This window comes from Mandrillus leucophaeus, unplaced genomic scaffold (assembly GCF_000951045.1).
Source record: "Mandrillus leucophaeus isolate KB7577 unplaced genomic scaffold, Mleu.le_1.0 Scaffold61, whole genome shotgun sequence".
Classification (NCBI taxonomy): Eukaryota; Metazoa; Chordata; class Mammalia; order Primates; family Cercopithecidae; genus Mandrillus; species Mandrillus leucophaeus.
The window spans coordinates 5,029,736-5,054,787 of NW_012106586.1; the positions used below are offsets into that span (position 1 = coordinate 5,029,736).

At 35.6% G+C, this 25,052-nt stretch overlaps 1 protein-coding gene across 1 annotated transcript in view; it reads left to right on the forward strand.

Annotated features, from left to right (window-relative positions):
- PAN3 (PAN3 poly(A) specific ribonuclease subunit) overlaps positions 1-25,052 on the forward strand; it is a 123,576-nt gene that overhangs the window by 44,172 nt on the left and 54,352 nt on the right. Inside the window, exon 3 of the mRNA XM_011999978.1 lies at positions 3,654-3,801. Within this exon, the coding sequence (XP_011855368.1) occupies positions 3,654-3,801 (148 nt within the window). The remainder of the gene's footprint in view (positions 1-3,653; positions 3,802-25,052) is intronic.

The following is a 25,052-nucleotide window of genomic DNA, read 5'->3' on the forward strand; positions in this document are numbered from 1 at the left end:
GGAGGCTGAGGTGGGTGGATCTCTTGAGCCCAAGAGTTCGAGACCAGCCCAGCCAACATGATGAAGCCCCGTCTCCACTAAAAACACAAAAATTAGCCAGGCGCTGTGGTGGGTGCCTGTAATCCCAGCTACTCTGGAGGCCGAGGCAGGAGAATCGCTTGAACCTGGGGGGCAGAAGTTGCAGTGAGCCGAGATCATGCCACTGCACTCCAGCCTGGGTGACAGAGTAAAACTCTGTCTCAAAAAAAAAAATAATTACAATAACATTTAAGTTAACGGTCAGGATTCTTGATTAATTATATGTGGGTCTAGATGGTAGCGGTAGGGATCATTTTCGAAAGTTGGAGGATGATGTCATTTTGGAGAACTCCCTATATGAGAAGCACTTGGTTGTTTTTGACATGAAAACTAGGGGGCAGGCCGGGCACAGTGGCTTACGCCTGTAATCTCAGCACTTTGGGAGGCTGAGGTGGGCAGATCACTTGGGGCCAGGAGTTTGAGACCAGCTTGGCCAACATGATGAAACACCGCCTCTACCAAAAATACAAAAATTAGGTGTGGTGGTACAACCCTGTAATCCCAGCTACTCGGGAGGCTGAGGCAGGAGAATCGCTTGAACCCGGGAGGTGGAGGTTGCAGTGAGCCAAGATTGTGCCACTGCACTCCAGCCTGGTGACAGAGTGAGACTCCATGTCAAAAAAAAAAAAAGAGGCCGGGCGCGGTGGCTCAAGCCTGTAATCCCAGCACTTTGGGAGGCCGACACGGGCGGATCACGAGGTCAGGAGATCGAGACCATCCTGGCTAACACAGTGAAACCTCGTCTCTACTACAAAATACGAAAAAACTAGCCGGGCGAGGTGGCGGGCGACTGTAGTCCCAGCTACTCGGGAGGCTGAGGCAGGAGAATGGTGTGAACCCGGGAGGCGGAGCTTGCAGTGAGCTGAGATCCGGCCACTGCACTCCAGCCTGGGAGACAGAGCGAGACTCCGTCTCAAAAAAAAAAAAAAAAAAAAAAAAAAAATTGTGGGGTAAATTTGAGTGTATGAGAATCTAAGACTATTGAATGAACATTAATTTTTTAAAATGTCCACTTAGAACTATTTAAAGTATAAATGTAAATTAGGGTTTTAATTATGAATATAAATGACTGCATATCTGTATATTTACAGAAACCAAAAATTTAATATATCTATGTCTTTGGGAAAGGATTATTCAAACATAGGGCAGGGATAGTAAAACTTTAATGTTTTTATTTCTATTTTTCTTATTTATGCCAAACTCCTTATTGTTGTTGAAGTTAGTCAAATAATTTATATAACTCAAGTCCTTATGTCTTCTAATCCTAGATAAAACCTTTGCCTCCTAAACCTGAAAAAAATAGTTTCTTTTTTGAACAGATATTTCATTTTAATGTGATACTTGTTTTAGTTACCTGTTTAGCCTTATCTTTCAAAAAATTATTCTTAACATGTTAAAAATATATACCTATGCTATTTTTAATAGATTTTATAGTTTTAAAAAAAGATTTATATTTTAAACCAGTAATATTAAAGAAGTTTTAAGAATGTATCTTTATTGTTGCATCTTATTTTAAAGATTTTTATCATGAAAAAGTATTCTAGGTAAGGTCTTAATTTCTGATTTGTACTTTAAATGTATCCGATCATTCTCTGATCTGGCTAGAGTTAATTTATATTATCAAAGATTTTTTGTGTATGCCGTTGTACCTGAATCTTACATAATTATTTTTCTGCCATTTAAATTATTTTATCTTTAATCTCAAGTGCTCACAGTTGAACAAAACAAACTCTCAAACCACCAAATCAAGGAATACTAAATCAAGAAACAAGTAGGGTTTTAGGTCATCCTTTTCAGTTCTTAATTCAAATTCACTGTTGGGTAGATTTTGGCATCCGTGGTTATTGAATCTGTAGAAGTTACAGTTCTGTGTGTAAATCTTAATAGTTAGGTTAATTTTAATAACTTCCACTCAGACATATTTGGAGGTCCTTTGTAATTTATGAAAGGTAGGATGGACCTCCCCCTCCTTTTTCCCCTTTACAGGGTCTCAAAAATAATAAAAATAGGCTTTCAAAATAGTAAGATTAGAGAAACTCATTTTTAAAATCGGTCTGTTATTTACTGTAATTACAGGTTATATGTGAAATAGAAACTGGGTAATACCTGTTTCTCAGGAACATTCTAAAAATATTCATATTGTGTATTATTTTCCTTATGTAATTTTGGTGTCTCCTAGTAATCCTACGTAATCCCGAAGTCCATGTCTCTAGCCATTTTGGACTCTTTTATCACGATATCAATGACTTTTATCTTGACCCTCAACTTCTAAGACTTAGGTTTAACTGGGACATACTGGTCCTGTCATACTTTTCATTCTGTTGGTAGCCATTTGTTCCCTTATAACTAGGAAGGTACTACATTAGTAAAATGCAGTGGCTTGTTTTCTCCTCCAGAAATCAAGGAATTGGCCATCCGTTTAGAGAACATACCACTATTTTGGGGAATGTTACAATTGGAAATTTTAAAAAAATATATTTAAGTCACAAAAGAGGATTTTTTCCCCTTTGGAAAATACAGCCTCAGGCCTGATTTTACTTTTCCAGAAATTTGTGCCTTAGCTGTGGCAGTAAAAGATTGATTCCGTAGTTCTAGTATATTTTAATTAAGCCCAGATTTAGCATTTGTTCTATATTTTATCACCTTTTATTTAACTTTAGCTGGCACATAGCTGATAATACTCGTTTTGGAGTTTACATTTGGGTTAGCCTGGTGACTTGTTACCTTCCAGATCTAGTATTTTGAACTCTAACTTGGCAGTATTTTGAACTCTTAACTCATTCATATTAAATGGGGAAGCTATTATTTCTGCCTCCTGTGGAAATTTAACGTGGACAATATGTAGACTTTTTATGAATCTTACGTATAGTCTCATATGTTCTAGTATTTCTTAAAGCTAAAAATACCATGCCACTTGAATATATAAAGAGTTGTAGCATAGTACCACTGTGAAAAAGATGTTTTCCATGTAATCTCATAGCCAAATATTTTTCAGTGTAACAGGTCACACATGGTACTGTATGGGCATTAGGATCACTTTAGTTTTTCTTATATCTTGATTCCTCCCATATTTGCCTTGTTTTTAAATGTTTTTCTAACCTTTACTTTGTCACTTAAATACATGATACCATATTATTAGGGAAATGTTTGAAGTAACTACAAAAAAGAAAGTGATTAATATTGGAAGAAAACAGTTTTGACCTTTATCTTGGTAGAGGTGGTTTAAAGATACTAAACTCGAAACTTGTTGCTCAGTTTTGAGGTAATCATAACCTCCCGGTTCTCTAAAACATAGTAGTTTGGTAATGATGCATGCTTGATGATAAAGACAAATTTTACACATTACTGAGGTTAAAATTCTGCAAATGAAATGATTAAAATCTTCAAATTTGATGATCAAATTTCCTTTAAGAAATTTAATTATGACCTACCAAAATATGGAACCTAAAACACATGTTAATCCTTTCAAGAATATATTTTACTTAGTAAATAAAGCACTGTGGAATATGCCTAGTAGATTCAATGTCTTTTTTTGGCTTAAAGTGTGTTAACTACTATATTTGATTTTTAAATAGACACCAAATCCTACTGCAAGCGAGTTTATTCCTAAAGGAGGATCAACCTCCAGGCTGAGTAACGTGTCCCAGTCAAATATGTCTGCCTTCTCTCAAGTTTTCTCTCACCCATCCATGGGAAGCCCTGCTACTGCTGGATTAGCACCAGGTAAGTTGAGTAACTATTTCCAGTGAGTTCCAGATACCAAATCTGTAAGCACCATTTACTATTAATTTATCAGAACTGAAATTGTATACTTGAATGATTCACACTTGAACAAATTATGAGCTTTATGTTCTAGTTTTTGGCACCATAGGCCAAATGTGTAGTTGAGAATTTTAAAGCAAAATTTAAATATGAATGAAATTACATATAAGAATTTTTATATATAAAACTCACAAAAAAATTTAAAGGGGAAAATGGTTATTTAGGAAAAAAAATCTATCTTTTTGTATTTCTCTATTTTTAAAACTTCGTGCTGTTTCACTAAAACTTATAAAGGCATCAGAAATAATGGGAATATTTATGTACGTATGCCTCAGATCTACATATGCCTTTCGTATCTACATATGCCTTTTGTATTAACTTTCTAAAAAATAATTTATATCATTCTACATCTTTAGATGGTATTCCCTTTCAGATGTTTGATTATAAATGCTATAGTAGTAATTTTAAATTGGGTAAAGTATTATAAACAGTAGTAGGAAAAAAAAATATATTACATAAGGGATCATTGCAGTAGAGAAAACACTTTTTAGTCATCTTCTGCCAAGTGCACCAATAATGACAGAAGAATCTGAGCAAATGTGCTTGTACTCCAGAATTCCTGAAGGCATAGTTCAGTGCGACCCTTTGAGAAATCTATGATTCTTTGCAGTCTTCGTTTTTATCTTAAGAATTCATGCAGATTTTTGCGTCTATTACTCCATAATGTTTATTTTAATATAAAAATATTTAAATTTTTAAAATTAACATCACTTATCCCCACTGCTATATACCTTGATTTGGAAAGCAAGGTGATATGCACAATCATATTTAATTAATAGTAAGTCCTGAGCAGATTGGTATCTTATGTTTGTCAAATGTTTGAGTTGCACACACAAATTATGCTTCTAGAACCTATACAGGAAAATCAGCACTTGGTCTTGGACATTAAAAAAAAAAAAACAGAAACAAAATGAAATATATATACCCACTAAAAGCCAAAGGATGTATCTAGATCAGCTGGAAACTGGTACTGCCTCCAGGGCTTAATCCAATTAGTAAGTAAATCTTTGATTTAAATACTGATATATCTAATTCAAGGACCTCTTTGGGACGAAAAATGGGAGAAGATAAAGATAAAGGGGAGTAGAGCATCTGTTTTAGCATTAAAGTATCAGTGTACTCAGAGATTAATAACCTTGTGTTGCTAAGGATTTTGTCAGCACATTTCCCCACCATTCTTTCTGTCTTACTACCCTCCTCCCTTCCACTCCTCTCCCCCGACTTATTCCCTTACCTTTTCTTCTACTTTGATTTTTTTTCAGGTTCATTTAAATTTGTAAGCATTTTCCTTTCTTCCCTAGAAAGCAGTGTCAGAATTGAATTATCTCTGGTAGCCTAAAAATTTTTTTGTAAGTAATGTACTACTATGATTTTTCTTTCATTGAGGTGTGTTTGCATTGTTTACATGAGCATAATCTACAAGTGAGCTACACATTTTAAAATTTCTTAGACAGGCATTGTCTAGACTTCTGAGCAGTGTTGTAATTCAACTTTACATGTCTCTTTCCGAAGCACCCGCAATAATGGGATCCATATAGCAATCAGAAAACTTCGGCCTTCGTAATTACATGCCAGTTTATTTTGGTCTAACAATGCTTCCTTCCTCGTATCAGAAATAAACATTTTGTTTACTTATTTCATGAGACTAATTTAGGCATGCCATTCAGAAAAAAATTAGCCTTTTCAATTGGAGGAGTTAAAAATATTAAAGGGAATTTTAAATTTAAAAACACTCAGTTTAAAAAAATCCATTAATGCTTATGGTATAGGTATCAGCTTATTTGGAGGTAGGTATATTCATTGGTCCCATTTGGACCTCCCAGTTGAAACTTAGGGTGAAATTAATTAATTTAAAAGTTAAATTAGCTGAAAAACTATTCTTCTACATAGTCCTAGCATTAAATGGTTATTCTAGCTCCTCTTAACGATGAAAGTAATCACTCCCTGGAACCATTGGAAATAGGTCATTATATCATATGACATGTATTCTTGAATTCTAGTAACTATTATTTTAAGAGTGCTCTTCATTCACATGACAAGTCAGTTAAAATTTTTTTAACAATGATGAATGATTTTGCATTAATTATTTTTTCTGTTTGGTTATTGGCTTAACACTCTGGAGATGAGCAAAGGAAAAAACTTTGAGTCTGCCTTTCGGAAGAACCGTTGTACTCTCAGTGTCTTCCATCATTTCTTACCTACAAATGTTATTTTGTTTAAGGAAGGGTTCTTGACATTTACATTGTAAGGTTATAGAATAAAGACAGAGTTTATTTACCTACGTTAGTAGTGATTTAGTTTATTTTTAATGCTTACTATTATAGGTGTAACTCATTATTTTCAGTTACAAGTTTTTAATTTTCTTTTAAAATTTCTATCCCCAAAACTATTGCCCTTGAAAGTATCAAATTACTATAAAATATGAAACCTTAAATACTTTGACACTTATGTAAACTAGGGTAACGTCATTTCATTATGTATGGGAAAGTACGTCTCTAAATATATTTTTGACCAAATATATTTGTCAAAATTTTTAGGCCAATTTATTTTGGCCTAATATTTGAGCAAAGTTGAGTGGATATTAAGAGTGCGTTTCTTCAAAGGCATAATGCCTGGCGCAAAGGAGACCCTGAGTGAATCACATTGCTTTTTTAAAATTTGTTTTGATCACTTAAGAAAAAATAAATCATATTTTTGTGTATGTCTCAATGTAAGAAATAAAACTTTATACAAATATTTGAATTTAATCACAGCTGATTAGGTTTAAAAGACATTAAAATATGTGGCATCTATTTCTATAAAATTGCATACACACCCATTTTATTCTTTTTTAATTTAAGGAATCAAGGATTTAGAGATACAGTTTTGTTATGCACATTGAACCTAGAACAGTAGCTGCATTTCTAAGTGTCTTTTGTGAAGGTAGTTGTTTTAATGATACCAAAGATATGGCACTTGGGCTTGTCTTTGAGAATCCCTACAATTATGCGTATTTTTATTTTTAAATATGCATTTTTCTCTGGCAACAGCTTTTATTATCCTCTCTCAGGTTCACAGCCTTCCAAAAGTTAAGAACCACTGTTTTTTTTGTTTTGTTTTTTGTTTTTGAGACGGAGTTTTGCTCTTGTTGCCCAGGCTGGAGTGCAGTGGCGCGATCTCTGCTCGTTGCAACCTCCACCTCCCAGAGAACCACTGATTTAACACAACTTAAACAAGACTAATTTCCAGAGTGTTATATAGTAAGAGTACTTTCAAGTAACACATAGCCTAAAGATACATTTTTCTACTAGCTCTTGCTTAGGCAGAGGGTTTTTTTGACTAGATCTCTGGAAACCAAATTATGAATGTGCTTAGTATATGAAATAATAGTTTATACTTTAATTTTTGTGTCATGAAAAGCCTTTTTTTTTTTGAGACGGAGTCTCGCTCTGTCCCCAGGCTGGAGTCCAGTGGCGCCATCTCAGCTCACTGCAAGCTCCGCCTCCCGGGTTCACGCCGTTCTCCTGCCTCAGCCTCCGGAGTAGCTGGGACTACAGGCGCCCGCCACCACGCCCGGCTAATTTTTTGTATTTTTAGTAGAGGTGGGGTTTCACCGTGTTAGCCAGGATGGTCTCAATGTCCTGACCTCGTGATCCACCCGCCTCGGCCTCCCAAAGTGCTGGGGTTACAAGTGTGAACCACCGCGCCAGGCCGAAAAGTAATTTTGTCATGAGAACGAATTGCTGAATGTCCTTTTTCATCAGAATTTTTTTCCCAAGTATTTTTAATAGTAGACACAGTTAACTAAGTCTTCGTGTACTTTAGATTTAATTACCTCAGTGTTAACAAATTTGCAGTGCCACAGTGTGTTTAAGTGCAGTGGGAACAGCACACATTTCTGGGTAGTGTTCTTGTGTATCATTTGGTGGTTTAGTGCAAAGTTGTGTCTCAGAAATTGAGCATCTCTCCTTCTGCTTAATTATTATGTGTGGGCCCTTGGGAGAGGCAGAGGTGAGTTCTTGTATTTGCAAATGTCATCACTGATTTATAAATGAGAAAACGAGTCACGGTGACTTTCAGCATTTTTCAATATTCATTCCTTCAAGATGAAAATAGTGCAGGTTTATTTTTTAATCATTAGATACGTTTTATTGTAAATTATTATTACTTTAGAGAGAGGGTCTCACTCTGTCGTCCATCCTGGAATGCAGTGGCATGGCCTTAGCTCACTGCAGCCTCCAGCAATTCTCCCACCTCAAACTCCTGAGTAGCTGGGTCTACAGACACATGCCAATTAAAAATACTCTGTTTAAAATTTTTTTGTAGAGACGAGTTCTCACTTTGTTTTCCAGGCTGGTCTCAAACTAACCTCAAGTGATCCTTTCTCTTCAACCTTTCAAAGTGCTAGAATTATAGGGGTGAGCCACCCCACTCAGCCTTTGTTGCACATTATTAAGGCAAGCTCATATAATTGATATGGGGAGAATCATTTAATTATTATACCAAAATTAGCATTATTAAATAATTGTATTCATTTATTACCAAGTTTTTTGTAGGTTTTTGGGAAAATAAATCCGAAGAAAATTATGTTCTTAGATCCAGTTTTTAAAAAATACTCAACAGTCATTTCTTACATATTCCTAAGGTTATGGTGCCAAATTGGTGGGTAGAATTGGCTAATACCCTTTTTTAAAAAAAACATTTTTAGCTTGAGAAATATGTGAGGGAGAAAGGGAAGGGAAAGAAAAAGGGGAAATTAATGTTTGTCATTCTTGTTCAGAAATATCAAAACTTATGAATGTTGTAGACTAAAAGTAGTTATTTGCTCATAATGTTGAAGGGTTGGGATAAGCAAATCATTTTCAGTTTTAAAGTTCTGTGCTAAAAAATAAAATTCCGTGATTGATTAGCTCTATGGCATTTCATATCATAGATGAGGAAATGGAGGTTTTATATATTTAAATTACATACTAGTTGGATTAGGCAATAATATGATATTGGTTATCATTCTAAGTGGAAACCTTTGGGATTTACATAGTCCAGCCTTGTGCCAGTCTAGAGGTGGCATTTCTGACAGATTGTCATCTAGTCTCTGCTTAGCCACTTAACAGTAATATAAGGAATTCATTAACTAACCAAGGCAGCCAACCAGTATACGTTTTAACAATTTGAATATAAAACTCAGTCTTCTGCTAAACCAAAGTCTGTCTTGTCTATCTTCCAGCCACTTGTCCTAGTCCTCTCCTTTTTTGTTGAATGGGAAAACAAATTTTTCCTATATGATAGTGCTTTTAGTTATTTTATTTTTCAGACTGGTTCTGTGTGTGTCCATATAACTGATTTATTTGTAAGAGACAAGATGGCATCAGGCACTGGGGAGAAGTGTTACTCAATTCAGCGAATTGTATAGGTCCAAAATTGTGAACTCTTGTAAGTCATAAGGAATAGAACACTAGTGTGGGTAAAATAAAATCCACAGATATGTCTACCTAGCTATATTACTACTTTGATATCCAGCTAAGGAGTGTACCATTGGAAAAATAGGAAACTCTTTGGAAACTGTTCTTTTTTTGGGAAAACATGGTGAATCTATGGTCTCGAAGATGGTGAATATCTAAGCTCAGATTTTAAATTTCATTATGTGTTTTAGGGCTCTACATTAAGTGTTTCAAGGCACAAAAACTCTATAAGCTATTGCTTTAGATTACTTTGTGTTTACTAAGTGATATAATTATTAAAAATAAAATTATAACCATATTTATGTAGTTCTTAAATATCAGTTTTAATTAACATAACATAACAACATAACATAACAGATTTTCCTTGTAATTGTTTCTCAGAAGTCTACTGTTAAATGGATTCTGTGGGATAGTCAAATAATTATAGCTCAAATTAATTTGATGTTTCTGTCTAAATTGAATTCTTTAAATTAGTTTTGTACTTAATATCAATAATGGTAGTTTGGCATTAAAGTATCCTTCTAATTGTTTTAAATATTAATTAGATTTCCTAAACATCTCACAAATTGCTTAAGAAGAAGGGACCATGCCATTTCTCATCTAGTACAAATTTAGGTATAAATGGTGCTTAATAAATGCTTAATAGATAAGGCTTCATTTTTGTCTTGGAAAATACTTTCGTAATTGTTAGGTATCTCTTAAGTACAGTGAATTTTAATTAATAAACATCTTTGAAGAACTTCTAAAAACTGCAAATATTCAAGAATATGCAGGTGAATAGTCAAATGAGGAACAGAAATGTGCCTGTTGACAAAGTTTAACAGCATCAAAGCTAGAGTCACTGTGTGTTTTGAGATGCTGAAGCATTCTTATAACCAATTAAAGTATTTGTATTTTTACATTGCATGTTTCCACTCTTTGTAACTACTTTGTTTTTCAGGTATATTCAGCAGATTCATTCAAATCTTTCCAAGTTCTTTAGTTTGGAGATTACTTTCTACATTAAAAAAACAAGTAAAGTAACTATTTTATGATTAAGATCAGGGATCTCAAGGTTTTTGTGAAGTGGACCTTTTAATTGCCCTGTAATGAGGAGCTCATCCTAGAAGGAAGCTCCTCTGTGTATGCATGTGTAAGGACACAGATTGTGATGCCCCTGGGAAAGTTACTAACAGTAGAACTGTAGAATCATAACAGGGTTGGGAGTGCCTGCTGGCTATATTCCCTTCTCAGTTGGGAATTTCAGGAAACTGAGGCGAGACGTTTATGGCGCAGAGAGGGATGTGGCTGCTGCAGCTGGCTTGGAGACCTGTCAGGTAAGGCTTAAATAGCTACCAGTAGATAATATTCTACTGGTTGTGGAATCCCTGGTTAATGGGTCCTGATAGGTATAAGAGTTCCTACTGTGAGCTTCCTGTTTAAATCTCATTGAATTGGATGTTCTGTCCCATAATTAGGGGGTAGGGGCTGGATGGGAGTGGGTAGGGATTCCCTTTAACTATGAGTTACCGATCCAGTGATCTACAGCTGCAGCAAAGTCTCTTGCTGCTCTTGGACTGCTTTCAGTGTATTGTGACTCGATTGCCTTTAGAACATGGTACCGGTTCTACTGAAGCAACTATGTGATTTTCAGCGTGCCGCTTGGTTTCTGTGTTTTAGAGTCTTCAGTTCTGTAAGAAGGTAATAGATGATTTTAAGTCTTTCTGATCTAAAATTCTGTTTTTTCGAGACGTGGAAATCTGTGGAAGCATAGAGGACAGTAAACAGAGACAGAAATGAAGACAGTGGTGAGAAGTAGTAAAAAGGGAAGGATAACATTTGTACTAGACTTAAGAAAGATTTTAGAAGGCATATGGACTTCTTGACATTCTGTGTAAGTAGAAAATCTTCCCATGGCTCCCTTTGTTTCATAGGTGGAGATGAGGAGAGTTTTGTTGTTCAGCAATATAAGATTAGATTCTGGGGTGAATCAGAGTGTTGTATTGGTTCTGGATGAACTGAGAAGCAGAAAGAACAGGTATAAATAAATGCCCAAGAATATTTCTGATCTGATTGACAGCTGAATGTGGAGAGTTAGATGTCCACCTTCCTTCCACCTCCTTCTTTAGTCAAGTAGGTTGAGAGCACCAGGGATCGTTTTTTCTTTAACCTTTTAGCTCAGTGATACCCAGAGCAATGTGCCTATTCGGAGGAGAAGACAGTGTTTGTGTGAATAAATTTACTGTTCTGTGTGTTACATTTCTAGTTAGGAGTGGTCCTCTAATTCTATAGGAATGAATCAGATGGTTGTAGCCCCTTCTGTTTCTTAAATTATCCTTTGATTCTTCTCAGCTTGACTGTGAAATTCGTCTTTTTCTTATTCTTAACTGCCTTTCAGATGTAGTTACTCTAGAGTAGGGCATGTAGGTAGGGTCTTAGTAAAAGGAGGGGTTGGCTAGGATGCTCTTCACATAGCTTATAAGGGACACAGGTCAAGAGCTTCTCAGGCTTCTCAAGATGTGGACTTTTTCAAGTCCCCAAAGCACATAGGCATGTAAATCCTACTCATAAATGCCTGTGGATTGCATATTTATTATGGTAATAATGTTTAGTTCTAAATTTTTCAGTCGCGAATCTCTTACATATTGATATGTCTGAAATAAGATGTTTTCTTACGATTTCATAAGTACTTTCATATATTTTACATGTGGTTGTCTAGATTTTAGTGTGGTATTCCTGTACATAGTAACTAATAACTAATAGTCATTTGGTGGGGGTACCTTTGAGAAAACAGTAAAATTAACATCAGTAAACAAGAAATTAACATTAAGATTAAATATATTAACATCCTATTGATGTTAATTGATATTGATGTGAAAGGTATCAGAGTATTCACAAGCTGCTCTCTAAGCCATAGTTAATATAGGTTATAATCTTACTGCTCACTGTGCGCGAGGTGGTGTAAGTTAAACTGCCGAAACAAGTAGGTCCAAAATGTAATGACATGGCTTAATATGACAAAAATGTGTTTCTTGCTTTTGTAACACTCCCAAGGCAGGTGTTCAAGTGGCTAGGATGCTCTTCACATAGCTTATAAGGGACACAGGTCAAGAACTTCTCAGCATCTCTCAAGTGAGCTAGAAAGGAAGGGGGAAGAGCATGAAAGAGCAAGAATGGGAAGATGGGATGACCCAAGCCTGAAAGTTTTTCCTATGATGACTTTTGACTAAAATCTGGACTTAAATTTTATTTTAAGCAGCTTGGCTACATTTCCCAGCCTCCTTTAGAAGCAAAAGTTTCAACAGTTGATCCTGGTTATTTCATGAATATACATTTGGGATATTTTCTCATTTGCGTCTTTTGTAATGACTTTAAAAATATCACCAAAGCAGCTGCAATAACTGATTTATGTAGCGTCAGGGAAAATGAATCTTTCCAGCATACTTGAATTTTTTGGATATCAGAAGCTTACAGTTTTAATTGTCAGAACTTTATATTTTCACAAATTTTTCCATAGTACTCTCTGGCTTAAAACAAAACATAATCTTATTTTTTGATGACTCTTGTTCAACTATATGTGCCTCAGTAATTGTATTGAACCATAATACACTGATACCCTTTACATATCCAAGTTTATAGAGCAGTTTATTTCAAGTTATGTAATTACTTAGATTTGTTATTCTTGCCACTGGTCTTCTGCTCCAATGAATTAGATTATAACTTTTTGAAGGTAAGGTCTTTCTCTTGCTTCTGAATCTCTTAAAGTGCCTGAAAGTAGTGCCTTGAATGGCCATAATCTGGCAAGCTTACTTTATTTTTTTGTTTTTATTGGCTTTTTTATTGGTAACTCTGTTGTGCTGTTTATGACAGTGATTCTCAAATTTCGGTTTACCAGAATCACCTAGAGGCTTGCTAACCCCAGTATTTGCATGGTCCCATCCCCAGAGTTTCTGGTTTAGTATCTCTGGGTGAACCAGGGAAGATTTGCTTTTCTTATGTGTTCCCAGGTGTTGCTGATGCTGCTACTTGTCCTGGGACTTCATTTTGAGAATGACTGCTCAATTTAGAACTTTTATAATTCTTATCTCCTCTTTCCTCTTAAACTTCCTTTCTCCTCTTCCTCCTAATCTGCTGAGAGCTAAGAACACAAATACATCTAGTACCTCTTTTTTTTTTTTTTAAATGAGAAAAAGGCTTTGAGTCAAAGACTTGAATTGTTACCTGTGAATAAGGTACATGAGCTTTTTATTATCTTTTGGCTGAGGCTAGTATCACTTCATTTCTGGTTAATGTCTGTGTTCTGAATAACTAAGGTTATCGTTGAATTCATGAATATAGGGGTTGCCGATGCTTAGTCATGAATAAATCTGGGAAACAGGGATTCCTTCCACCTTGGTAATGTTAGTGAGACAAAATGTAAATTAGTTACTATAACTTTTAGTTTTTCAAGATACTTAGAAAATGAGTAGCATAAGTACCGTGGCTGTTTAAAATTTAAAACCTTCAAGCAGAGTCCCGTGGATGGGGTGGGGAGAGGAACAACCCTATGGTTCTGGAACTAGTAATCAGATATCTTTTATTTACATGTTACACTTTAATATGTATGTTTTAAAATTGTTACAAAAAATCAACTAAATTGTTCACATGAGAACCTGTCCTGGCAACAAAAGAAAAAGAAAATAAGAGAAAACAACTACATTGTTGTTCATGTTAGATAAATAAGAGGCGCTTATTGATTCAACCACAGTTTTCTTGAGATCAACTTTAATTTCTGTTTGTACTTTGGTGGTAACTTTTTTTCATTGGAAAGAAATCCAAAATTAAAATTACATTGTTAACTAAATCTTACTTTTTTTGTGTGAAATTTTGTAATTAATTTTCATAAGACACTCTTGTCTTAGAGTAAGTTTCTTGTTTGTAAAGAAAACAATACAACTTATCACTATGAATGAAGGACACCATTCACTCAAACATTCACTACCACTCGAGAAGAAAAAATGGTTCTTTTGAACCAAAAAAGTTATATTTAGTAGCTAACACCTTTCTTCCCAGTTTTGGTGCTTCGTTTAAATAAGTGTTATTATTTAAAAGATTGCTACCATTGTAGAGTCTAGGGAGATCCTATCATTTTAGATCATTTGGCCAGTTTGGGGACAAGCAGGTAGGTTACTGTTGTGTTTCTTCAAACATTATAGAGACCAAAGTAACCAAGCTACTCTTACAGGCTAGTGGGTAAGGTTCCACCTAGTTCCTATATAGTTAAAACCCTGATGCTAGTTTTTAAAAATGTGTTTAATTATTAATGTTTTGGGGATTTAGGCACTGCACTTTATATGGTCAATATTCTAATGATATTTGTTGAATTAATTAACGAGAGTTCATCTAGAAATGACACCTCTGATACAGGCAACACTGAAGTTACGTCAAAGGGAAGATTAGTATGCATAGACAAGGAAAACAGAGTAATTGTGCAGGCTGTGATCTCCATCAAAAATTGAAGACTGTGTGCTTGATAAAGCTCAGGTTGAATTAATCATATGAATTATATAAATTGACATGTGCCTGAGTTTGGTCAATAAGATTAAATAGATTTTATGAGGACGCTTTAGGGTACTTAATTATTTTATTAATGTTTACAGTATTTCTAATACCAGATAGTCTAAGTATCTATCACAGATAGATATTTAGCCAAAATGAAGTACGATTATATAAATTAGTTGATGAAATTCTGTAGTTATTAAAGGGAAAATCAGAGATGGAAATTAAGTTGCAATTATTTTGGCTAGGTCCACATGGCCTCTATTAAAGGTGATTTACATATAAAAATAAGTCTAGGCAACACAGCATGACTTGGTCTTTCAAAACAAATAAACAAAACAAACAAAAAACAACCAAGGCTGGGCGCGGTGGCTCATGCCTGTAATCCCAGCACTTTGGGTGGCTGAGGCGGGCGGATCACAAGGTCAGGAAATCGAGACCATCCTGGCTAACATGGTGAAACCCCGTCTCTACTAAAAAAATACAAAAAATTGAGCCAGGCGAATGCCGTGAATCTGGGAGGTGGCGTTTGCAGAGAGCCGACATCGTGCCACTGCACTCCAGCCTGGGCAACAGAGCGAGACTCTGTCTCAAAAACCAAAAAAAAAAAACCAAAAAAAAAACACAAAACAAAAAAACAACCATAGGCAGGTATGGTGGCACACACCTGTAGTCCCAGCTACTTGGGAGCTTGAGGCAGGAGGATTGCTTGAGCTCAGGAGTTCAAGGCTGGAATGAGCTATGATCACATGACTGATCTCCAGCCTGGGCAGTACAGTGAGACCCTGTCTCTAAAAATGAAAATAAATAAATAAATAAAACTTTTTAGAGCGCGTTGAAATTTGTCATTTTATTGCATAATATAAAGAGAAGATTTTGTACTTTTAATCAGTTTATGGTGTTATAATTGAAATGTCACTGTTATGCAGTAATAAGATAAACATTTTGCACTTTTCCTTTATATTTACCCAAAAGTGAAAGCCAGTTCTTGTTTACTTCTCAAAAAAATGAAAAAGAATACTTTATTCGTAATATATTTGTAGTCTCATTCACAGAATTCCTAGTCCCCCCCACCCCCACCTTTTGGAGGCCGTAAAAATGAGGATGAGGGGTTAGAAATTTCCAGAAAGTTACTGTTGTTAAGATAGACACCGAAAGATAGCAAAATAAGAGTAGAATTAGGTATTATAAAAAGCATAGTCTTTGAATCCAAGGTTCAGTTTACCACGAATCTAGATGTTGCATACTTCAAGAATAGGAAATTCTTCTATCACATCTTAAAAAACTGTTGTTTTAATGGTAGCTATTGATTGGACCCACTTTAAGTGGGATATATTATATTTGCATATAGAAGATGAAGTTCTAATAGCTTCAACATAAAAAACATTCTATGAAATAAATGTATGCTTACTTTGGCAGCACATACACTAAAATTAGTTTTGAGGATGAGCAACCCTTATCCAAAAACATATTTTTTTAAAGACTCCTTTTTATTATGTTAGGCTAAAATTGTGTTTCTTTTTTTTTTTCTTTTTTCTTTTTTTTTGAGACGGTGTCTCACTGTGTCGCCCAGGCTGGAGTGCAGTGGCGTGATCTCAGCTCACTGCAAAGCTCCGCCTCCCGGGTTCACGCCATTCTCCTTCCTCAGCCTCCCAAGTAGCTGCGACTACAGGCGCCTGCCACTACTCCCAGCTAATTTTTTTGTATTTTTAGTAGAGACGGTGTTTCACCGTGGTCTTGATCTCCTGACCTCGGGTTCCGCCCGCCTCTGCCTCCCAAAGTGCTGGGATTACAGGCGTGAGCCACCACGTCCGGCTTATTAGGCTAACATTGTAACCTGTTGACAGAAAATAACATAACTATGATCTATGGGGAAATCTGGCCTCTATGAAAATAATGATTTGTGAGTGTACATATTCCTCATCAATTTTACAGAACAGGTTTTTAGGTTAGATTCACTGTAAGACTTATCTGAATTTACAGATTAGAATACTATTATCTTTTTTTTCTTGAGTAGCTTAATAGATATCCAGCATGCGTATTGTTAAACTAGAATATGAAAAATTTAAATCAGTAATTCTCAAAGGTAAATGTATTGGTGTAGTTAGGAAATTCATGGGTATTAACTTTGGATGGTTGCTTTTAGTAATTCTTTAAAAATGGAAAAAATTATGTTAAAAACCTCATATAGAGGAGAAGGGATTTTTGTGATTTGCTCAAGTGCATTTTTTCCTAATATTTTGGAAATTATGCACTTTTTTTTTTTTTTTTTTGAGGTGGAGTCTCACTCTGTTGCCCAGGCTGAAGTGCAGTAGCACGATCTCAGCTCACTGCAACCTCGGCTTCCTGGGCTCAAGTGATTCTCCTGCCTCAGCCTCCTGAGTAGCTGGGATTACAGGTGTGTGCCACCATGCCTGGCTAATGTTTGTATTTTTAGTAGAGAAGGGGTTTCACCATGTTGGCCAGGCTGGTCTCAGACTCCTGACCTCAAGTGATCTGCCTGCCTTGGCCTCCCAAAGTGTTGGGATTACAGGCATGAGCCATAACGACCGGCCTGGAAATTAAGACATTCTTATTAGAATTGTGACTTACTTTGTTTGGAGGAAGAGTATATTGTGTAGCTGTGTGCATTTTTTATGTTGCAAATTAATTTTGTGCTTGAACATTTATTCCTTGAGGAAGCTTTAGAGCTACCTCAGGATGTCATCAAATCAGTGTAGAAGTTAAATAGGCTTTTATAGTTTCACTGGCAAATATCAGGTTTATAGTCTTTGTAAAATCTAATCTCCCTGATGTTTTCCCTTTGTATTTCTATAAAAAGAATATAGCTGCATTTGTTTCAACAGAAATTCTGTTTTATTGCATTAACATTGGTTTCATGTTAATCTTTTAAAAATTAATCAAAGATGTGTATCAGCGTTTCCCAAGGTGCTTTTAAAATATGCGTTGTTGACCAGGACCCCTAAACCTACCAATTCAGTTTCTCATCCAGATCCTCCATTTTTCTTTTCTTTCAGTTCTATAAATGTCTTTTTTGGAAAGCCTTTAAAGGTGTTATGATGTCAATCCTGTTTAAGAACCAGTGCCTTAAGAGAGTTGAGGCAGTTAAGAAGCACTAGTGTGGTCTGGTACAGTGAGGGAGAACAGGCTCACCCCTCCTCATACTTTCAGTTCCACATGGGTTTTGTTGTTGTTGTTGTTGTTATTTTAGGAGGCAGGGTCTTGCTCTCTTTTCCAGGTTGGAGTGCAGTAAAGTGATCATAACTCACTGCAGCCTTGAATTCCTGGGATCAGGCAGTCCTTCCACCTTGGCCCCCCAAAGTTCTGAGATTACTGGCTTCCACATGTTAATAATTAGAAGAAAACATTAACATATTGTCTTAAAATTTTTCATGTTTTGGAGTTTGGTATGATTATTAAGATACTATCTGTATGCATGTGAATGTATAATTTCTATGTGCTATAAAAATTATAGGTAACAAAGATTTTAAACTGATTAATTCATTTTCCCATCTTCAGTTTTCTCTTTTGCTACCTAAGCTATGTGAAAATCTCTTAATTACCTTAGGAGAATATGTCCTAACTTGTCTTCATACTTCAGTTCAGTTTAGAATTTATTAATTCTTATCCTACATTCTGTTTGCTGAGTTGAGGCTTTTTCTTGTCTAGGCTTTTATGAAGTTGAGTAAACTGATCATCTTTCTCTTAAGTATTATTTATTTTTCTTTCTTTTTTATTTTTCTTTCTGTTTTTAATTGCAAAACTTTCATTTTAAGGAAGATTCTTGAACAGGACACCTAAGATTTATTTTTGTGCCCTTCATTTTCCATATCTACTTGGCTTTCATATTGTATCTATGAACTGTCTTCTATTTTCCTTTTTTTACTCTTGCCATCATAGCCTCTTCCATGTGCTATTCAGACTAATTGGTCTACCCTTGCATTTCCTTTTTTGTACAATTACAAAAGTAATCTTAAATATAGACCAAATCATGACTAAATTGTCATTAGAATAATTTCCAAGCCCCTTACCATGGCCCGAATAATCTGTTTTATATACCTATAATCTCATCTGTCATTCTTTCCCTTGGGTGCTCCGTTCTGGCCTTTTACTGACATTCCCCAAATAATGTAAAGCTCCTTTTGACTCATGTTCTCTGCATGTGTCGTTCCTCTCATTCCTCCCATGGCTGGTTCCTTCTCTTCTTCTTAGGTCCCTGCTAAAGTGTCACTTATAAAAAAAGTCCTTTGACTAACAAAATAAAGGAAGTTTCCCACCATTATTTTCCATCATCTTCCCCTGTTTACTTCCTTAAAATAATCGAAGGTTTTATTAAAATACTGCCATCTTTCTTTTCTGATTAAATAGACCTAGTCCCTTTAACTCTACCTCATATAGGACCTCACTGTTTTATGAAATACATCTCCTGTTCTCTAAGAATATATATTTGAACATGGTCAGCCTTTTCCCCATCTTTGTGCCTTTGCTTAGGCCTTATGCTGCCTGGAAGGCTCTCATATTTATTGATTAGGTCAAATATCTTTTTCTTAGAAGTCATTTCTACTTCTGTAGTCATTATAGTATCTCCCATTTCTTTGCTTTTATGGTGTGTTGAGTATCATAGTTTTTAAATATTTTTGTCTTTCTCTGATATATGTATATTTACACACACACACAAACACACACACACACACACACACACACACACACACACACATATGTATTTATTTTAGAGATAGGCTGTAGCCCAGGCTGGAGAGCAGTGGCTCGATTATAGCCCACTGCACCCTCAAACTCCTGGGCTCCTGCCTCACCCTCTGGAGAAGCTAGGACTAGAGGCACTCACCACCATGCCCGGCTGATGAAAAAAAATTTTTTTTTTATAGAGTTGTGGTTGCTCCAGGCTGGTAGAAGTTGCTCCAGGCTGATCAAACTCCTGGCCTCAAATGTTCCTCCTGCTTCTGCCTCCCAAAGTATTGGGATTACATACGTGAACCCCTGTGCATGGCCTTCATGTTAGTTTTATACGTATTTATTTCCTCCACTAAAGTTAAATGCTCCTGGGATATTTTATCCTTTATTGTGATCACATATGCAGAACTACAGTTAAGTATTAAGATTGAACATTTTTAAGCATTTTAATGAGCTTTATGGTAGAATGTTAACTGTGAGTTTAGACCTAGGTTTTATTTGTTGGTATCTTCAATTTTTAGAATCTTGCTCAGTGCTTGATCTCATGCTGGTTCCAATGAGCTTTCATATATAGTTACAGATCAGAATCACATACAGTGCTTTGAAAATGTAAATTCTCTAGTCCCCATCTAGGACCTATTAAATCAGAAACACAGATTTGGAGCATCAGCCTTTATCTATATTTTTAAAAAATTCACAGGAGCTTCTTTTTTTTTTGAGACGGAGTCTCACTCTGTCGCCCGGGTGGCCGGATCTCAGCTCGCTGCAAGCTCCGCCTCCCGGGTTTACGTCATTCTCCTGCCTCAGCCTCCCGAGTAGCTGGGACTACAGGCGCCCGCCACCTCGCCCGGCTAGTTTTTTGTATTTTTTTAGTAAAGACGGGGTTTCACTATGTTAGCCAGGATGGTCTCGACACAGGAGATTCTAACATATACCCCTTTACATCTAGAGTAAAAAGTGTTCAAAGTGCCAGAAAATTTGAAGGAAGGTAAATTTTATCTGATTTGAATGAGGGTATAAAGGAAAAAAGTTTCATGGAAGAGGAACTATTTGAGATGGTTTTTAAAGAAAGGATAAGTTTTTTTATCTGTTTTAAAAATAGGCGGTTGAGAATCAGTGAAGCTTGTTATTTTTTCTATTTGTTTTAACCAGTTTAGCATAAAGACAAATGTTCTCAGTTAATGTTTAAAAATTAATTCAGTCTGAATTAGGTAAAGACTAAACATCTGTGAAGAAAATCTCAGTTAGGCATGGTACCAAGCCATAGGCTTAGAGCAGGGTTCTTTTTATTTTTGTAGAGGTGGGGTCTCCCTTCATTGCCCAGCCTGGTCTTGAACTCCTGGACTCAAGCAATCCTGCTGCCTTGGCTTCTCAAAGCATTTTGTTTCGTTTGTTTTTCTTAAAAGTAAACAATACCTTGGTATCAGTGCATATTGGTTAAATACCAACTCTCTAAAAGTGATGATTTTGCATGACTATTTAGAATATTGAGATCATATGGATTCTTTTGTTTTACAGAGCTCAATCTTTGTATGCGGAGTTTCTTTTTGTTTTATCTTTTCAGATATTTATATCCAAAGAATATAATTTTGTTTTAAAATCAGAATTGTTAGGCAAGTGAAAACGTGGGCTGGAACATGGAAAAATTAATGGAAAATGGCCTAGAGGTAGACAGGTTTTTTTTTTTTTTTACATGTTAAGTACCTGATGCTCTTCTTTTAAAATCTTGAACAGTTTTATTTGCCACCGGCTTCGCAGAGTCTGGCACATTGTTTCTTGAGGGTTGTCAGAATGTGGGGAGAAGAGACTAGCAGGTAATAAGACTGGAAAGATGGGTTGGAACCTAACTGTATCACAGGAACTCAGAAATGAGCAGGCAACCAAACCTTAAGACTTAATTATCATTTCTGCCCCTAGAGAACCTGTGAACCAGGAGCACCAAAACTTAATTAGAGCTTAGAACATTAGTTTTCATACATTTTTTAAAAATAGCAGCAGTACTCTTGTGAAGTCTTGTATAAACTCCCAACCCTAAAGTTACATAAAGCAGATAAAGCTGGAATTTACAGGTTCGGGTTTATTACAGTAACTCATAAAAGTTATTCAGTGAGAATAACAAGGCTATGTAGTATTTTATTGAATGCAATAGCTTGAAATTAGTGGGTGAAGAAGAATAACTTTGTATTCCTCAAGTTTCTTTTTTTATATTTTTAATCATATAGTAACATGAAAATCATGAATTCCATGGGTAAGTTGTGTACTCAGGTGTTCAAGTTTATCTGAGTGCATGTGCATTTATAAATAAAGTTATTGCAGAGTCACTACCTTCCTAATAAAAAAAAATCTGTGTATATGAACAAGGGTGATAAGAGAGAGGCTTTACCTTGAGGTCTGCATGAAACCCAACACAAATTAAGTATATTGATTGGTGTTGGTATGTTAAAACATGAATGCATATTAATTTGGACCTGCATTTGTGTGTTTTTATTTATTTAATAAATAGTGGAAAAGCGGATAAAAAGAAATTCAAATCGGCATTTACAAAACCCCAAGGCATTGCTGGAAGCCTAAGGCTTAGTTAATACTGTTTTAAAATCGCTGCCATAGGTGGCCTGTTTCTCAGTAGGAGGGAATTTACCAGTACATGGGTTAAGGAGGCTGGGAAGGCTGCAGCTTTTCTTAGCTGAGATTCCTCATTTGAACCAAAGAATACAGAGAAGTGATATAAGCAATTATTTTGTCATTCTCCAAAGGGTAATATCTATCAGGTGGCATTATACAATGGGTGTTTAGCTCATTGGTGCTTAATCCCCCGGAACCCCTTTAGAAAGGTTGGGAAAGTGAGGAATCAATAAGGCGTTAAAAACCAAGCAACCAAACAAAAAAACCACTTAACCAAAATGTCAGATGCCTATATTCAAATGAGTACAATTTTCAAGACAATGCATGGTCACTACTATACGGTAATTCACAAGTCTGAGCTCTTAGGTACTGAGTTTATGACTGAGAATCAATATTTGTTCATGTTAGGCCAGGCATGGTGGCTCATGCCTGTAATCCCAGCACTTTGGGAGGCCGATACTGGCGGATCATGAGGTCAGGAGATGGAGACCATCCTGGCTAACACGGTGAAACCCCATCTCTACTAAAATTACAGATGGTGGCGGGCGCCTGTAGTCCAGCTACTCAGGAAGCTGAGCCAGGAGAATGGCTGGAACCTGGGAGGCGGAGCTTGCAGTGAGCCGAGATCGTGCCACTGCACTCCAGCCTGGGCGACAGAGTGAGACTCCGTCTCAAAAAAAAGAAAGAAAAAAAGAGATTTGTTCATGTTAAAACTTGGAAATGAGAAAGATATATTTTGATTAGGATATATTTTCATTTGATTAATAGCATTGATACTTTTTTTAATGAAAAGTTGTATTGGCCACCTTCATGATTCTGTCTGGGTGCAGGCTTGAGTAATGTGTTTATTTTGTAAACAAACAAAAACTTTCAATCTAATTCATACAAAAGGAAGAATGATGTTTCAGTGTTTTGAAATTAGCTTGAGCTCTTTAGTTCCTTTTCTTATTTTCCCCCCTTTTTTTCCATAATAGTGTATTATTACAGACAAAACCACTAAGTCATAAAATGGGAAGGTTCCCTTGTTTTGTTAAGGCATATCTTGAATCTCAAAGGCTATGCATGTTGATTTTTTTTTGGTTTTAGACATAATAAGGAAGGCAAGTCACTATTTCAGGTCTTGAAACAGAACATGTTCCTCTTTTTAATCTTTTGATTGAGAATATTTTATTTAACAATTGAATCAGAACCTTGAATTTAAGGAATTATGTAACACTTCACTAGTTGATTATGTATGCCCTTAAGCAAAGCTACTCTAGACATCCAAACTGCTTCTGGGTGGAGACTTTTAATTCCCCCCCAATCCCCCCACACACACTAGGAAAGTAACCACGTTTTCAAAGATAAAATACAACAAAACAAAAATAGCTTTGGCCCTTGCAATACTTTCCATTTATGTTCCCTTCATATTTCTTCCCAGTGAGAAGCCATATGGTTTGTGCTATAGCTTTTCCTGAAAACTTTGTTAGCTATTTGACAGTCTCACTGTAACTGAGTGAAAGCTTTAATCAAGAACTGCCTGTGACATATAGATGCCTTCGGTTCATTGGCTACTTCTGTAGTTGAAAGGAAGTTGAACCCAAGTTTGTCCTTTCTACTTGGGTGTTGAAAGAGCTTATGAGCAGTAGCTGTTCTGATTTTTGTTGGTTGTTTTCTCTAGGGAACAAGCTACCCTCTGAGTCAGCACTGGACTTGAAGATAAATCCTACAATTCATGAAACTGACTGATTCGACTAAAGGATGGATAGTTTGGGCAGCGTTGGACAGCTCTATGAGGGGTCTGTTTGTTTAACTGAAGGGATTGTTGAGTTCAGCAACTTTTAACTCCCCTAATCATAAGGGGTTGCTGTTGTGAAAACAGGGTTTGTGAAGGAATCAGTTCTGGCAATTAACATCAGTATTCTTACTGACTTCGTTTTCATTTTATTGTCAAACTTCGTTGAACAATTCTTTAAAGTGGAGAAATTTTACTGCTTTTTTTGCCAGCAAGAAATTGTATGTACTGAGAGGTCAGCATAGAAGCTTTGCAGTCTGCTTATGAATCCAAGTTTTTGTTTTTTTAAATATATGAGATTATAAACATTTCTCTCAAGTAAACCTTTTGACACTTGGATTATTTAGTCTTTGCAAAGGTAGTATGCATTTGTGGCTTAGAATTTTTAAGATTTATGGAAGTTAATTTGAATATTAAATATTTTACTAGTTTAGTGAATATATTTTGGCTTATGGCTGACATGCTTTTTAGATAACTATTTTATTAATAAGATATTAATTTTTACCCTAAAACTTCACAGACTTTTAAAAATCAATCTTTGAGGAAATAAGATTTATTATAATGTTTAATTATATGGATTTTTAATCTGAAACCTGAGGGATTTAAGCTACAGAATAAAAATCTTCATACCCTAATTTTCTGGGCCATAATTATGCAGGGATACAGTGGATTGTCTTTTTGAAGATAAAATATGCTGTGGGATAACATAGGAAATCCCGAAGCTGTGTCTGTGTAGTAACACATAATTTTGTTATTTAAGCATTAAAAGATTATAAATGTATAAATTTTATTTTAATCATTTGAAAGTTGGTATGATTGAAAATAATGTAGGCGTAATAATAGTATTACCTAGCCGGTATTTGAGTAGATTATTTGAATATCTTTGATTGATTAGGCCGGAAGTACAAATAGTCATCCATCATGGCAGAGTTTAGAAAATTGGGCTGTAGACAAATGAGTTTGCAGAAAATTCAACTTTCGCGCCATTAGCTGCATGATTCTTATTACCTTGTTAAGCTTGATACTTTTGATTAAGAACATTTTTTGCCAGATTTGATATTCTCTGCAAGGTTGAATTTGATTGAAAAAATGAAATTATTTTGAGGAAA